This window comes from Prionailurus viverrinus, chromosome F2 (genome assembly GCF_022837055.1).
Source record: "Prionailurus viverrinus isolate Anna chromosome F2, UM_Priviv_1.0, whole genome shotgun sequence".
In the NCBI taxonomy this organism is placed as follows: domain Eukaryota; kingdom Metazoa; phylum Chordata; class Mammalia; order Carnivora; family Felidae; genus Prionailurus; species Prionailurus viverrinus.
This window is the reverse complement of record NC_062578.1, coordinates 67,493,199-67,507,624: the sequence shown is the minus strand read 5'-3', so window position 1 is coordinate 67,507,624 and position 14,426 is coordinate 67,493,199. Positions and strand designations below refer to the sequence as shown.

Below are 14,426 nucleotides of genomic sequence, written 5' to 3'. Positions count from 1 at the left end.
TCTCTCTCTCTGCCCCTCCCTCTCTCTCTCTCTCTCAAAACAAATAAATAAACATTAAAGAAAAAAGAGGGAAGGGGCGCCTGGGTGGCTCAGTCGGTTAAGCGTCCAACTTCGGCTCAGGTCATGATCTCGCGGTTGGTGAGTTCGAGCCCCGCGTCGGGCTCTGTGCTGACAGCTCAGAGCCTGGAGCCTGTTTCAGATTCTGTGTCTCCCTCTCTCTCAGACCCTCCCCCGTTCATGCTCTGTCTCTCTGTCTCAAAAATAAATAAACGTTAAAAAAATTTTTTTTAAAAAAAGAGGGAAAACTCAGGAGATGTGAAGGGAAAGTGTAATCTGAGTTTCCTCTCCGTCTGGGCACTCTTAGTGAGGGTACCACCTCTGCACCCATTGCCCTGGGGCCTCTCTAATTGGTATGGTTTAGACCCCTGGTATCAGGCCTATGATTGGCCCCCTCCTCTCTGGTTCTGGGCCTCCAAAACCCAGAGGTCTGGATCAATGTGGCACAGAGGGTAGAAGCCTGTCTGCACCCACCTGAATTCTAATCCTGGCTCTGCCATTACTACCCGGAAAGCCATGGGTAAGTTATCTAACCCTTCTGTGCCTCTATGTCATTTGGAAAGTGGAAGCAATGACAGCACCTAGTTCATAGGGTTGCTCTGAAGAATTACATGAGGTAATAGCTGTAAAGTGCTTTGTGTCCTCCAAATTATATATAATGTTATTTCCTCTTAGTGTCATCTGCTCTCCCTCCTCAGTTTAGAGTAAGCTGCGATTAATACATTTTCCCCTAGTGCTTTATCCATGGTGAATTACTGGGCAAATAGGTGCTTTTAATTCAAACTAATTGATAATTCTAAACCATTTGCTTTCTGAAAGCAGACATCCCTTCCCCACAAGTCAGGGAAAGATAAAGAACTTCCACATCCCAGAGGAGTGGTACCACTCAGAGTATGGATGCAATTATTTAGGTAAAGATTGTTCTCCGTCAGCCAATCTACATGTGGTATCCATTATGAGCCAAGGAGTGTGCTGTTAGAGGAGTGATGGGAGCACACAGAGATGGCCTTTGCCTTCATAGAGCTGTAGCCAGAGAGGGAAGGGGATGGAGGGATGGAGGGGGTGGCAGAAGTCACCACTGAGAGATGTGCATATAACAAGGGAAAGGAGCTCAGCATCACTAAAGAGCAGAAAACAAGATGGGGCTGTAGAGATAGGAGGGGCTAGTCGTACAGGATACTTTAGGACATATTAGGGATCTAAATCTTTATCCAGAGAAAATAGAACGTCATTAAAGAGCCTAAAGTACAGGGTTGACTTGATCAGATTATGCTTTGAAAAGATAACCCATGGTTCAACATAGAGAACACATTATCAGAGTCAAGAGTGAATACGGAGAGACCAAGCCACATGGTATTGGTACTTCGGTGGCCCCAGCAAGAAACGATGGAGGGAAATGGTTGTGGTGTGGTGAAGACAGGGAGAATGGACAGTGCTGGTGACTATTTGGAATGCAAAATGGACAAGATTCAATGGCATACTAGAAATGGAGTCAACAAAGAAAAACGTTTCTTGTTTGGAGAAGGCAAAGAGATACCAAAACGAGGTGAGATGAGTTCACTACTTCTGAGATGGGTTTTATCTAAGGGGACATGTCTGAATCACTTTACCATCTCATTTCCCTCCATGATTAAGGGCTCACAGGAAGCCTACCAAGGTGTTTGTGTCATAGCCAATATGAGAGAGAGTGAGAGAGAGAGAGGGAGGGAGGGAGGGAGAGGGGGAAAATGTGGTTTCCTGAGTTCTAGGTTGGCATCTTTCCTTTTGGTAGAACTAGCGAAGAGTAAGGTGTGACTTTTAGCTTCTGTATTAGTCTTACAATGTCCTTAACACTGAATCTCTCATCATTTGTGCCACATCTCTCTACTTGTTTCAGGTGTAAAGGTATTTTGAATGTCACTCAAAAGGCTTAGGTATCCAACATTTCACTGAAAAGAGATGTTTATATAATATTTCCTCACAAAAATATTTTTATAAGATAATAATTCTTAGCAAAGTGACCAAAGAATATTTGACAAAGGAAGTGACCTTATCTAAGAAGGTGAGTAAGATGAACTCCTTCTATGGGAGGTGGGAGGAGTATCTTCCAGGAGGCACAGGTTCAGTTAGGGGTTAAAGGAGGAAGGAGGGGAAGAAAAGGGGGCATGGAGTTTGTTGATGACCTTACCCTTTAACATAAATATCACTTGACTTTTGTCCTGTGAAGATATTCTCATCCTCTAAAATGACATCTTCAGTGTTCCAGATGATTACCCTCAATTCATACCTGGGGTAAGGGAAGGCAGCATTAGGCTGAAGACCTTGAAAGCTGAACCAGCTGGTGTCTATGGGATTCTGGAATTCCTGTGAGTCTATAGGCTTCCTCAACATGACCAAGTTCAAAAATATCAACACTTAAGGTCTTGGTTCCATCAAAACCAAGTGTCCCAGCTTGAATCACCAAGGACATGAAGTTCTCTGAGCAGAAATTCCTTCCATTAGCTGATGTTTTTCAGAATGTTGCAGAATATTGAAGCACTGCAGCCCCTACATAAAACAGGGGCCACCATTTCAATCATCACCACTGTTACCATTACTATCACTTGCCCCTGCTGTAAATGGCCAGATGGGAATGAGATGTGATCATCAGGTGCCAACTGATCAATGTAACCGATGTTACAATGCAAGAATCAATGTAATTGATCAAATGTCATGGTCTTTTGGTCTGCTACCATGGTCTCTTCCCCTGAATGTAGGGCTGCAGATGACTTACCCTTTCGGTTGCCTTGGCGAAATGTCAACTGGAGGTCCAGGTTGAGGCATATCTTTGGGAAACATGTCCACCCACATCTGCAGGCGGCCCTTTTTAAGAAAAGATCTCCTTTAACTCTGGTGGGGGTATTGCATGGGCAACTGACTTCATGGTTTTAACATATCCCTTTACTAGAAATGGATATTAGCTATGTATCATATCATATCTTATCATGTCATATGGATATTATTCATATTATACATGTTTAGAATATTTGTTGACAAAGACAGAACTTACATTTCTGTTAAGAATTAGAGCCTATGTTAAGAAGAAGGTAAAGGATAAGCTAACCCTTATTGAGCACCTACAATGTGGTAGACACAGTGCTGTGTATTTGATAAACATTACATCAATTCTCCCAATATCCTCAGTGGGTAGATGTTATTATTCCTACTTGACAGATGAGAAAACATCTTGCCCACACTTACACAGACAATATGAAGCAGAGTCTGGATTCAACCTTTGTCTGTTGACTCCAGAGACTCTGCTTTTTCTATAAACTCCTAAGGACTAAAAAGATAATACTATCTGTCAGAAGGATCATGCTTCATTGTTTCCAATGTGCCTTAACATCATTATCTCCATTACCGCTTACCCTGCCACCTGCCCGTGTTACACATTAAAACAAAACAACTAAGACTCAGGGAAGTCAAATGATATGAATCCTGTGGCTAACTAGTGGCAGAATAAGGCCTCCTATCCCTTGCTTTGGACTCCATGCATCAGAATTTACCCTGTTGCAAGGGATCCGAGAGCCCACGTGGGGAGAAGGTGCAGTGGATTCAATGCTCAGCTCTGTTGTATACATTCTAAGTACTCCATCAGCTCAGGCAAGAAGGTGAGTGACCAATAAGGACTGGGATGGTCAGGGGAGATTTTATAAGAAAAAAGGAAGGGAAAGAAGGGAAGGAAGGAAGGGAAGTTAGGAAGGAAGGAAGGAAGGAAGGAAGGAAGGAAGGAAGGAAGGAAAGGAAAGAAGAAGGAAGGAAGGAAGGAAGGAAGGAAGGCAGGCTTCCAACAGAGCAGGGAGGATTTGTAGGATTTAGGTGAAGGAGAGGCTTTGGCTAGAAAAGACAAGAGCTTTCCTGGGGAAGGGACAATGTCAGCAAAGAGCATTTGGGAAGAGAAGGACCAATTAACGAAGGATTACAATCCTAAAGAGATACCAACATTCACTTGTAACCAAACAGCCACATAGTAAAATGAAAGATACCAGTAACCAAAAGATTTTAAATATCTGGTAGTAAATTTCAGGAAACAATCATAGGCTTCTACATGTGATAAGAGCTTATCTTTTCAAGGCACTCTCCCACACGTGCTGTCACTAGTGCTACACCCCAACACCACTGAAATAGCAGTGTGGGTGTTCCTGCTCCATTAGAGTCAAGCTTGTATGTTTTGACCAAGTGACACAGTGAGTGAGTCCGGGGCTGGGACAGGACTATAACTCAAACTGCCTGGGTAAAACCCCAGTTCTACTACTTAGCTGCCGATTAACTTTGAGCAAGTTACTTAAACTCTCTGAACCTCAATGTCTTCATCTTAAAAGTAAGTATCATAATAAGTACATCATGAGGCTGCATTAAGGAGTAAGAGTAAGGTGGTCCACATGCCCCTACTTGTCCAGGAAAATCCTGGTGGTGTCCCTGGTGGCCTCTTTCACTCTGAAAATGGTCATCATTTGGATAAACAATTCTATGGTCATCCTAATTAGGTGAGATTTTATGTAAAGGGCTTAGTACATAAGTACATATTAATTATGTACCTATGATTAATAAGTACATATTAAGAAGGCTCTTAATAAAGTTGATCTTCTCTTCCCTTCTCACTCATAACCCAGATCTCTGGTTATTTTTTCCACACGCTTCCTCTTGCCAGTTCTTCAAAATAAGCCACCAGCTATTGCTTCTCTGGGAAAACTAGTGAACTGTGAAGTTACTGATAGATTCTGGACAAGGTCTTTTGGCTTCTCAAATATCAGCATTCTTTCCAGAGTTTGATAACTCAAATCCATTAAAAAAGCAAAAAGCACTAAATCCAACTCTGGCTTTAGGGCAGAACTTCTCACCCTCAACATTATTGACATTTTGGGCTGAATAATTCTTTGTTGCAGAAGGCCGTCCGTGCACCATGGGATGTCTAGTTGCATCTCTGACCTCTACCCACTAGATGCCAATAGTACCCCCACCCACATGAGACAACCAACAATATTTCCAGACATTGCTAAATGTTTAGGGCAGGGAGGCAACATTGTCCCTGGTTGAGAACCATTATGATAGGGCACATAAGATTAACTTTTAGGGATGAAGCCCTATTCCTTGGGGGTGAACACTCCAGTTGGGGCCAGAACTGCCTTGGCCACTACCTGCTCCATTCCTGGCTTATCCTTGTGGTACAGCGGCCGAGTTTCTATGTGCTCAGGAACCAGCCTACACCCAACCTCTGGTATATCCTCCCAAGAATGTAAAACCCTGAGGGCCAGGTGCTCGTAAGACTCCACCGTCTCATCTGCATGGAAGAAAAAGAAATAAAGACAGTTGTCAGCTATAAGTGCTTGTAATGGAACAGTGATGGGCTGTCGGGTGCACTTTTAAACTCTTCCTTAAAGGTTAAATAAATATATTGAGGCACAGGGAGAGAGCAAAAGAGCAAAAGAGAACAAGGACAAAAAGAGAATGGAAAGAGGTAGGGGTGGAGTGAAGGGAAGGGAAGGGAAAGAGACAGGAGGTTTAGAGAATGGGAAGTGAGATGGGTTGAGAAGAAGACCAGAGAGCAGTCAAGGTCTCAGAGTCCGGGGCTCCATTTGCCCCTTGAATCAGATTTCTCTAGAGTCTATGAACTACAAGCTTGGCTTCAAGACACTGGAAAGGGTATATTTCCTGGAGATTTAAGACTGTTTGCTAATGCCGTAGTGTGAGAGGGCCTGGTGAATCAGGGTGACCCTGAACAAGGTGGTGAAATCACACAATATGTGTTCATGGAGGTCTTGTCTTTCCTCATTGTTGCTCCTTTCTAGCAACACACCTGCTCATAGGAAAGGTTCTCTGCTCTGTCATCTTATCAAAGAAGGCAATACGTAATTAAAAGTACTGGTAGAAAAAGTACTTGCAAAAATAACACAAAAATTGTTGGAAAAAAATCAAATTGTTTTGATAAAGTTCAGAATGGCCTAACTTGACATCTGGAAGTTGAGCTTGGTTTTAGAAAAAGGCCACACACACAGGCAGATCTCATAACAGCAATAATTACAATCAGTAAAAGTTGATGGGAATGAACACATAATCAATGAACTAAATCTTTTGTCATAAAGTTTAATCAGCCGAGTACAGATTTGATGAACATCCTTTCAGATTTCTGGCGGGCAAAAAACATGGTTTCATCGTGAAATGTAGAATATGGACCAAGGAACGAAATTGGCTTTAATAGAGTATATTGTGAAAAAATATTTTTCTCAACAAAAATTCATTAATCTGTTATTAACACACTACTCAAATGTCAAGTACTCTGCCTGCAAAAACCTTCAAGAGGTTTCTGAAGTCAAAATAACAAGGTGAAAAGAAATGTTGGCATCAAAGTGGTGGGGATCAACATAACAGTGTGAAAAGATCCGGAAATACGTCCTTAATTGGGTTCTCTGCATCGGACGCTCTGAACCTAGGTTTTGCAGGTATGAAGCCTGGCACCTGCGGATTTGCATCAAATGGACTGGAACAGCATTACAAGAATTGTTCTGCGTCGTTAAAGTAAACGTGGCTTTTCTTTTCTCGTCCAGAGTTTAAGAAAGCCTCCCTGGGATCTTCCTGGTATGTCCCACTATGTTATACGGAAAATCTGCTTCTTGGTAGCGAAATAAGAGAGTTGCTGGTATAATATGTGTGAGGGTAATTTGGATCGTGTCCAATGACTTACCTTATATAATATTTATTTTGAGGTTACTGCCTAACCTTCCAACGCAACACTCCTATTTAGGTGATACGTGCTATAAAAATATCAGCAGTGTGCAAAAATATGTATGAGGAAGTTCATGGTAGCATTGTCCAAAAAAAAAAAAAAATGGACACAATGTAAATAAAGCACACAGCCTTAAAAGGGAATATTATAAATAACAGTTCGAGGAACAAAGGAGAATTGTCATAACACCAGCATGCAGCATGCTTATTTCTGAATTTGAGGGTTAGGAGTGATTTTCTACCACCGGCATGAATTACTTTACAATAGATGACTGCAGTCCCCAGCCAGAAATACCACCGGAGCAGGCTTTTTAAAAGAAAAGCAACATCAGCAGGCTACACTGTGGGAGTTACCAGTGTCCTCCTCCGTGAAGACTGTTTTTCCAGAAAAGACCTGGTTTCCTATCTGTATTTTCCCAGGGCGAAAGTAGGGTCCATCCAGTTTATTGTCTTTGCAGAGCTTCGTGAGGATCTCGGTGGGTTTGGAGGTGTCTCTCCAGGCATTGTATCCTTCTCTGAAAAGAGGAGGAAGGATGGATAGGGTGAGGCCTGCCTTCCCCTGGGAGGATACCCTCAAGGTATCCAATAAAAGGACCACCGAAGTGGGATCCATGGTTTCTTCCGATTTCTTGCCGCTCCATACACTTGGGGCTAATGTGTTTTGTTTTGTTTTCTCTCTTTGGTGGTCAGTACCTCAGCATCTGCATGCTCGTATGAAAGGCAGGACTTCTGAGTAGCTTGACATAAAAGTCCACTAAGGTAGTTTTTGTTTTTGTTTTTGTTTTTGTTTTTGTTTTAGCAATGTACCTTAAAAAAATTGAGGGGAAATTCACATAACATAAAATTGAGCAACTCAGTGGCATCAGTACATTAGTAATGTTGTGCAACCACTGTCCAGTTTCAAAAACTTTTCATCACCCCAAAAGAACACCTGTACCCACTAAGTGGTTGTTCCTTAATCCCTGCCTCTCCTCAGCCATTGGCAGCCAGCCATCTGCTCTCTGTCCCTATGGGTTTCTTGGCATGCAGTTCTGCTTTTGTCCTGTCCCTTGCAGAAGTGCCATTTGACTACTTCTTCTAAGAGGAAAGCCTAGCTCATCCCTTCAATTTCTTTGCTCCTTTCTCCCCCTCTTCCCCCACCAAAATCCTAGTGGAGGCTCATGTCACAGGTATAGCGAGTCTAGATGTGCTGTTTCTCTAATCAGGGATTTTCCTGGTGGTCAGTTTCTCAATCTTCCCAACCCCTTCTTCCCTTAAACACCAGCTGTTTGGTTAAAAAATATTAACTCGCAATGAAATGCTCCTTATGAGCCACGACCAAGACGAGCTTGACTTCTCTGCTCATTGGGACACAGGATCCATCAGAATGAAACTTAAGTATTTAAATCAATCAAAACATAACTATAAAGCGGTTTTCCTACATTGTGCTAGAGGCATGAGGATCCTGAAAACTTCATCCAAGCCATGCCCAGAGCCATACATACACAGGCCTCCCCAGAAACAGGTGCTCTTGTTTGGTTTTGTTTGGGGGTGCTCTTGGTGGGGGGGCTCTCATCTATTTGTGTTAAGTTTATTTCTTCTGAGAAAGAGAGCACAGGCATGAGTGGGGAAGGGGCAGAGAGAGGGAGAGAAAGAATCCTAAGCAGGCTCCATGCTGCCAGCACGGAGCCCCATGTGGAGCTCCAACCCACAAATCGTGAGCTCATGACCTGAGCCGAAATCAAGAGTCAGATGCTCAACTGACTGAGCCACCCAGGCGCCCCTATTTTTAAAAATGTACCGAACGAAGGTTGTAACTCCCTTGACTAAACTACCCTGCTCTCTGTTAGTTCTGCCATCAGGAAATTCTTCTGAACAGAAGAGACACCACACTGGCCTGTGGCTTCCTCCCCTGACTTCAGAGCGAGAAGAGCCAACCATTCTCTGAACGGCACCTTCTCAGGTACTTTGGATGTGTAAACACCCCGGGGCGGGGGCGGGGGCGGAGGGGGGTGTTATACATTCACCAGAGTCCCCAAAACTGACCTGGATTTCTAGGCTATCGAAATAATGATTTCAAAAAATACTTAATGACACTAAATTAGTGTCACTAACGCTCACAAGAGTAGGTGACAAGAAGCAGCTTACAAAATGACATGGATAGATGGTATGAGGCCAACTTTGGGGGAAAATGGCATAGGAAAAATCCTGAAAGGAAATATTGCAGCCTTTTTTTTATATAAGTTATGTCTGGGTGGAATAGTCTGAGCATAACTTTGTACTTTTCTGTATTTCCTCGATTTTCTGCGAGTACATGTTATTTTACATTCAAGAAGACTATTTCTAAAATTACACCACGGACATCTAATGAATGTTTTTATATTTTCGGCTGACATTCGTAAGATTTTTATTTTTTCTGGAGATATCAGATAAAACACACTTAAGGAAATATAGAGCTGATAGTCTATACTTTGAAATGAAGCAGAATTCAAAATCATTGTAAAGAGTGAGAGCTGGGTCCACTCCTCCCTCTTTGTAAGGCAGGGATAGCACCTCACGGGCTTGAGAGAACTGAATGAGGTGTAGTGTCTGCCATGTCCCAAGCACTCAGGAGAGTTCATTATAATTAACTGGGATTTGGGTATTTGTATTCTGCTAATAATTCTCCTAATGTCAGTCTTCGCCAGGAAAGTCTGCCCACTGGGCCCGGCCAGTTGAGTGAACGTGTATAATTCAGCTCTTGACTCTTGAAGACCCTGCCCTGGGTTCTGAATCAGCACTGCCTCCCCAGCCCCAACCCTGGAGTTCAGTGAACGATTTCCCCAACCAGCCCTGCTGACATGGAACCCCTCTGGCACATTCCAGCTGGCCTTCCCAGAGCAGGCCGGTGTGAGGCACGGCTGCTGAACACCAGCAGTGCCCCCCCCACGCCCCCACCTCCCAACTCCCCGAAGGAAGAACCTACATCTCGTACTGGCTCTGCAAGCCACAGATAGCTCGGTGTCTGCTGTAGAAGCGGTTCTCCAGGTCGATCCGGGTCTCGCCAATGAGGTCATCTGTCCCGATCATGTCATGGTCGTAGATAAGGATGGAGAGCAGGGACTCCTTCGGGAACGTGGCCTGGATCTCAAATGACCTGTGGTCCAAGTAAAGGCATTAGGAGTCAACAGCATCTGGCAACACAGGGAGCGTCTGCCAGCCCTGCTTTTAGCTAGCCTGTGGTTCTCACGAACTCGCTCAACACTCAGCAACTCAACGAATACTTAGCAGGTATTTATTTGGTTTAGCGTTTCATTGAGATTCGATCAATTTCCAATTCTGTGGTCAGTTTCCAGTAGCCCATAGTCTCCCCTTCCATGGGCTGCACCCTGCAATCATCCAGGGTGACGGCAAGATGGGTGTGAGAAATCTGGAGGGTTTGCTCTTGAACAGAACTGGCTTCCAATGTTTTTTTTTTCTTTTTTTTTTTTCTAAAGTAGGCTCCATGCCCAGCGGGGAGCCCACTGTGGGGCTTGAACTCACAAACCTCAGATCAAGACCCGAATGGAGATCAAGAGTTAGAAGTTCAAACGACTGAGCCACCCAGGTGTCCCCTAACTTCTAATTCTGGATTTGAATCTGCAACTTGTCAGGTTTAAAACTTTGGGAAAGTTATTTCATCCCTCTCAGCCTCCTTATGTGTAAGCGGGGATCAATATGTCTTCTTTGCAATATAGCATGGTCGTTACATGTGATATTGTTCACACAAACCACACATTTAGCGTCCAGGTATTCAACTGGTCCCCAATCATTGCCATTCCTTTTCCCCTTCATTGTTCCTTTGTCAGGGAACGTCAGCTGAGTTTGTTTTAAATGAAAACCCCTCGGAAGATGGAAAATCCCAAAAACAGAATTGCAGGACTACAAAGCCATCTCTGGAAAATTCTGAGCCCCTCGACAACAGAGACCTGCCTCCTTCAGCTGCACTGCTGAAGCCCTTGCTTTTCCTGCAGAGAGCACACAATTGAATGTTCCTCTGAACTGGAAGGGATCTCAGGGATCAGCATATCCAACCTCTTCACTTTACAGATAAGGAAATTGAAACCCAGAGAACATAAGTGACTTGCCTGCCCCTGACCATTAATCAGGTCAAACTAGGATCAGTGCCAGCTCCCTGACCCCCTAGCTCTAAGCTCATTCCCTGATGCCACACCAATGCAAGGTGCTGAAAGGAAAAACAGTGCTGTGGGGTTTCCTGGGACAATGTGTTATCCATGCTGCTGAGCATTAGAGGAGATAATTAAGAAATACGTTTTGAGTGGATTTAGCGAAGTGTCTTCTCGAAAGCACAGTCAAGGGCGCACCAGTGTTCTCCAGCTGTTTCTAACTCTGGCTGCCCTGGGACAGGTGGGGTGGGCTGGTCTGTGAGCGAGGGGCCAAGAGGAGAAGGGGAGGAAGGGAGAACGGAAGGCCCCGTTACTTCCTTCCACGTCCGCAGGCCTGTCTGGGCTGCTGCCTTGCGGTCAGACCCACTTAGCCCTGGCTCTCACCCTCCACTGTGGCAGCCACTCCAATCCCAGCACAGCCCTGAGCCAATTAACCCTCTCCCGAGAGAAAGAAGCAAAAACACCACAGCTCCACTGACTGTAACAGACTCGGCAGGTCTAGAGATAGGGCTGTGCGGGGAAGAAACCCACGTGTCTTCCACTGGAATGCACAGCATTGCCTGGGGCTCCAAGATGCCGATTCCCAACTATACTTGATATTCTGGACGTGTCTCACAAGGAAGTCTCCAGCCACTATCTCTGGGGCTGGCTGTCACACAGCTGCTACCAGCAAGGAAGACTTGTTAAGTGCTTAACTACCCTGGCAACCATGACAGAAGACTCAGTTGCTTTGGTCCGTCTTCCCAAGTAGAGTGTTCATAGATTAACCTCTCCTGACTTTCACTGGAGTGTCATTAAAAGAGCTACCCAAAATAGCTCACCATGGTTGGACTTCCAGTCACCGGGGGAAAAGCTAGGCTTATATCAACTTGTGTGCCAATGAGATACTACCTCTAAATATAACGGCGGTTGAGAAATGAGGAGGCCTTGGGACACCTGGCTGGCTCAGTCAGAGGAGCATGCGACTCTTGATCTCAGGGTTGTGAGTTTGAGACCCACGTTGGGTATAGAAATGACTTAAAAAAAAAGAAAGAGAGAGGGAAAGCATCATGAAATGGGTAAAAATGGGGCCTTATTGAAACACTTCAGTACCTCTAAGCTTCAGAGGAAAGATGTCCCATTCATCCATTCTTTTATGTATTCATTTGTTCATTTGACGTTTATTATGCACTCACTGTGTGCCAGGCACTGTGAGTTAAGAAAATGAGGAAATGCCAAAGTCTGTGGACATGCACCACCTCAGGATGATGCAGAGTGGCAGGGCCCATTAAATCTGACTGGAAACTGAAGGTTCGTCCATCCATCTGTTCATCCATTCATGCATTCTTTCTACAAATACTTGCTGAGCATTTATCTGCTCTGTTGTAGGTCTTAGGGATGCAGCATTGAACAGACTAGACCAAGTCCCTGCTCACATGGAGCTTACCCTCCTGTGGGGAGATGAGCGACAGCCAAAAAACACAGAAGCATATCAAGGTATGTCAGAGACTGTGAAGGAAAGGAAAGCAGGCAAGGTGCCGGGGGCATCACGGGGTGGAGCCTGTGACATCCTCATTCAGTGAGGTCGCAAAGAGGGATTCCCCAGACCCCAGGTCAGGCACAGGGGCCCTCTACTTTGCCTGCTGGAACACGCAGGACTGAGCCAGCAAATTCTGTCCCTGAGTAACAATGAGAAACGCGTCCAAAAAAACATCTATGCATGGAGGGCTTCCAGAAGAGGTACCACCGTGCCAGAGGCTGGAGGGAATATTCCATCATCCTCTTCTTTTGTTTACCACAGCCATAAACGGGGGTCATGAAACCAGTCTAATTCATGGCACTGAGGTAGCTAATAAAAAGTGACTACAAAGGACCTGGGAAAGGAAGTGCTAGTTACAGAAAAGGAAGACAATAATAAAGGTCATCTCTGCATCAGGGAAGCAAGGGCAAGTTTCCCTGGCACCACTGTTTTACTCATTCTCATTAATGGGAACAGGCAAGATCATTTATTGCTTTATTTCCTCCAGAGCAATAAAGTGTTAAGAGGTTGGTTCTGATCAAATGTCAGAGGGCCCACTGTGATCACCAAAGTGTAAATGAACCTAAATGAGGCTGATGGAGAGTTCATCTCACGCTCCTTGTTATTTATGCAAGAAAAAGAGAAACTGAATAAAGTTAGGACGAATCCATTGCTAAAATGATTAGCACGGGGGAGAGGAAGGAAGCAAATGTGTTCTGAGTATCAACTATGTGCTAGTGGGGACAACGTGCTGTATGTTTAATCATTTGAAGGTCACTGGGAGTCAAGTGTCATTATTAGTGTTTGATCGAAAAACTGGGATCAGAGAGGTTAAGTCTCCTGCATAAAGTTACACAGCCTATACGTGGCAGAACGTAACCCACATCTACCTGACTCCATAGGTAGCAGGTCCACAAACCCAAGGAGAGAACACAAACATGTGCCGCCTCCTGTTAGAAGACAAACAGGGGCAGTAGGGTTGCTGTGAACTGGAGAACACCTCATCCACCTGAACGTGCACAAATGCAACGCCTGTTGTAACACTTCGCAGGAAAGCAAAACACAAGCAGAGGACACAGTTCAATTGGTTTACTTCAGGGGTCACCTCAAACGAGCTGCAAAATTATAGGATGGAAAATCCCTTTGATAGGAGACAAAAGACCAAAGGTGTGGCCCCTTCTCCCCTACTCATGAGCTGTGTGAACTTGAATAAGTTTCTAAACCTTTCTGGGCTGCACTTGCCTTTTGTAAAAAGGAAATCTCTCTGTCCAAAGGAACGAGGCTGAATCTGATGACCATTCAAGGTGCCTCTTAAATTTGAGATCGAGGAAAACCATTCTTGGAAAACTATGGGCATAACCAAATTCCTAAAGGGACCAAGGAAAGAATCTGGCCCTTCTCCACTAAGGTTAGGTTTGATTGGCTGTTACCAAAGGCAGAGGTCAGCTCTTAACCTCTTGCCACATTCACTCAGACACACAACATACACACCAGTCCCCCCACAGAAACACAGCAGGAGCAAATGCACACAGGACGGCACATCACAACCCAGATAGCCACTGACCTTCCAAATACTGGGTTCAGTTGTTTGGGGATGTATTTGTCCCGGTCTTTGATTTCTGTTTGGCCAAGCTTGATCACAATGTAAGGATCTGCTTTGCCGTCCGGATCAGCTGGGCTGAGATTAAATGCCTGGAGAGGAGAAAGAGAACCCCTGTGGCCCAGTGGTTCTCAACATTGCCTGCACACTCAGATCACCTGGGAGTTTTAAAAAATACAGATGCCCGCGTTCCATCCGCAGATTCTAATTTAATCAGCCTTGAGCTTTGGGACTTTTAGAAGCTCTCTAGATGATTCTAGTGTGCAGCCAAGGTTAAGAACCACCGCTTTAGCCTCTCCATTCTGCCGCTGAAAGAAAACTTATCAGCTTTTCTCAAGTCGAACTTTGCCTAGAGTCATCTCCCCAGTGGAAAGTAGCACTTGACAGAGTAACGAGCACCATGTTG

At 44.6% G+C, this 14,426-nt stretch overlaps 1 protein-coding gene across 1 annotated transcript in view; it reads right to left on the bottom strand.

Moving 5' to 3' along the window:
• Nucleotides 1–14,426, bottom strand: part of FER1L6 (fer-1 like family member 6) — a 122,418-nt gene that overhangs the window by 19,690 nt on the left and 88,302 nt on the right. The window contains exons 31-36 of the mRNA XM_047841657.1: nt 13,985–14,112; nt 9,743–9,913; nt 7,153–7,313; nt 5,214–5,356; nt 2,810–2,898; nt 2,225–2,323 (exon numbers count right to left, since the gene is read on the bottom strand). Coding sequence (XP_047697613.1) covers nt 2,225–2,323; nt 2,810–2,898; nt 5,214–5,356; nt 7,153–7,313; nt 9,743–9,913; nt 13,985–14,112 — 791 coding nt within the window. The remainder of the gene's footprint in view (nt 1–2,224; nt 2,324–2,809; nt 2,899–5,213; nt 5,357–7,152; nt 7,314–9,742; nt 9,914–13,984; nt 14,113–14,426) is intronic.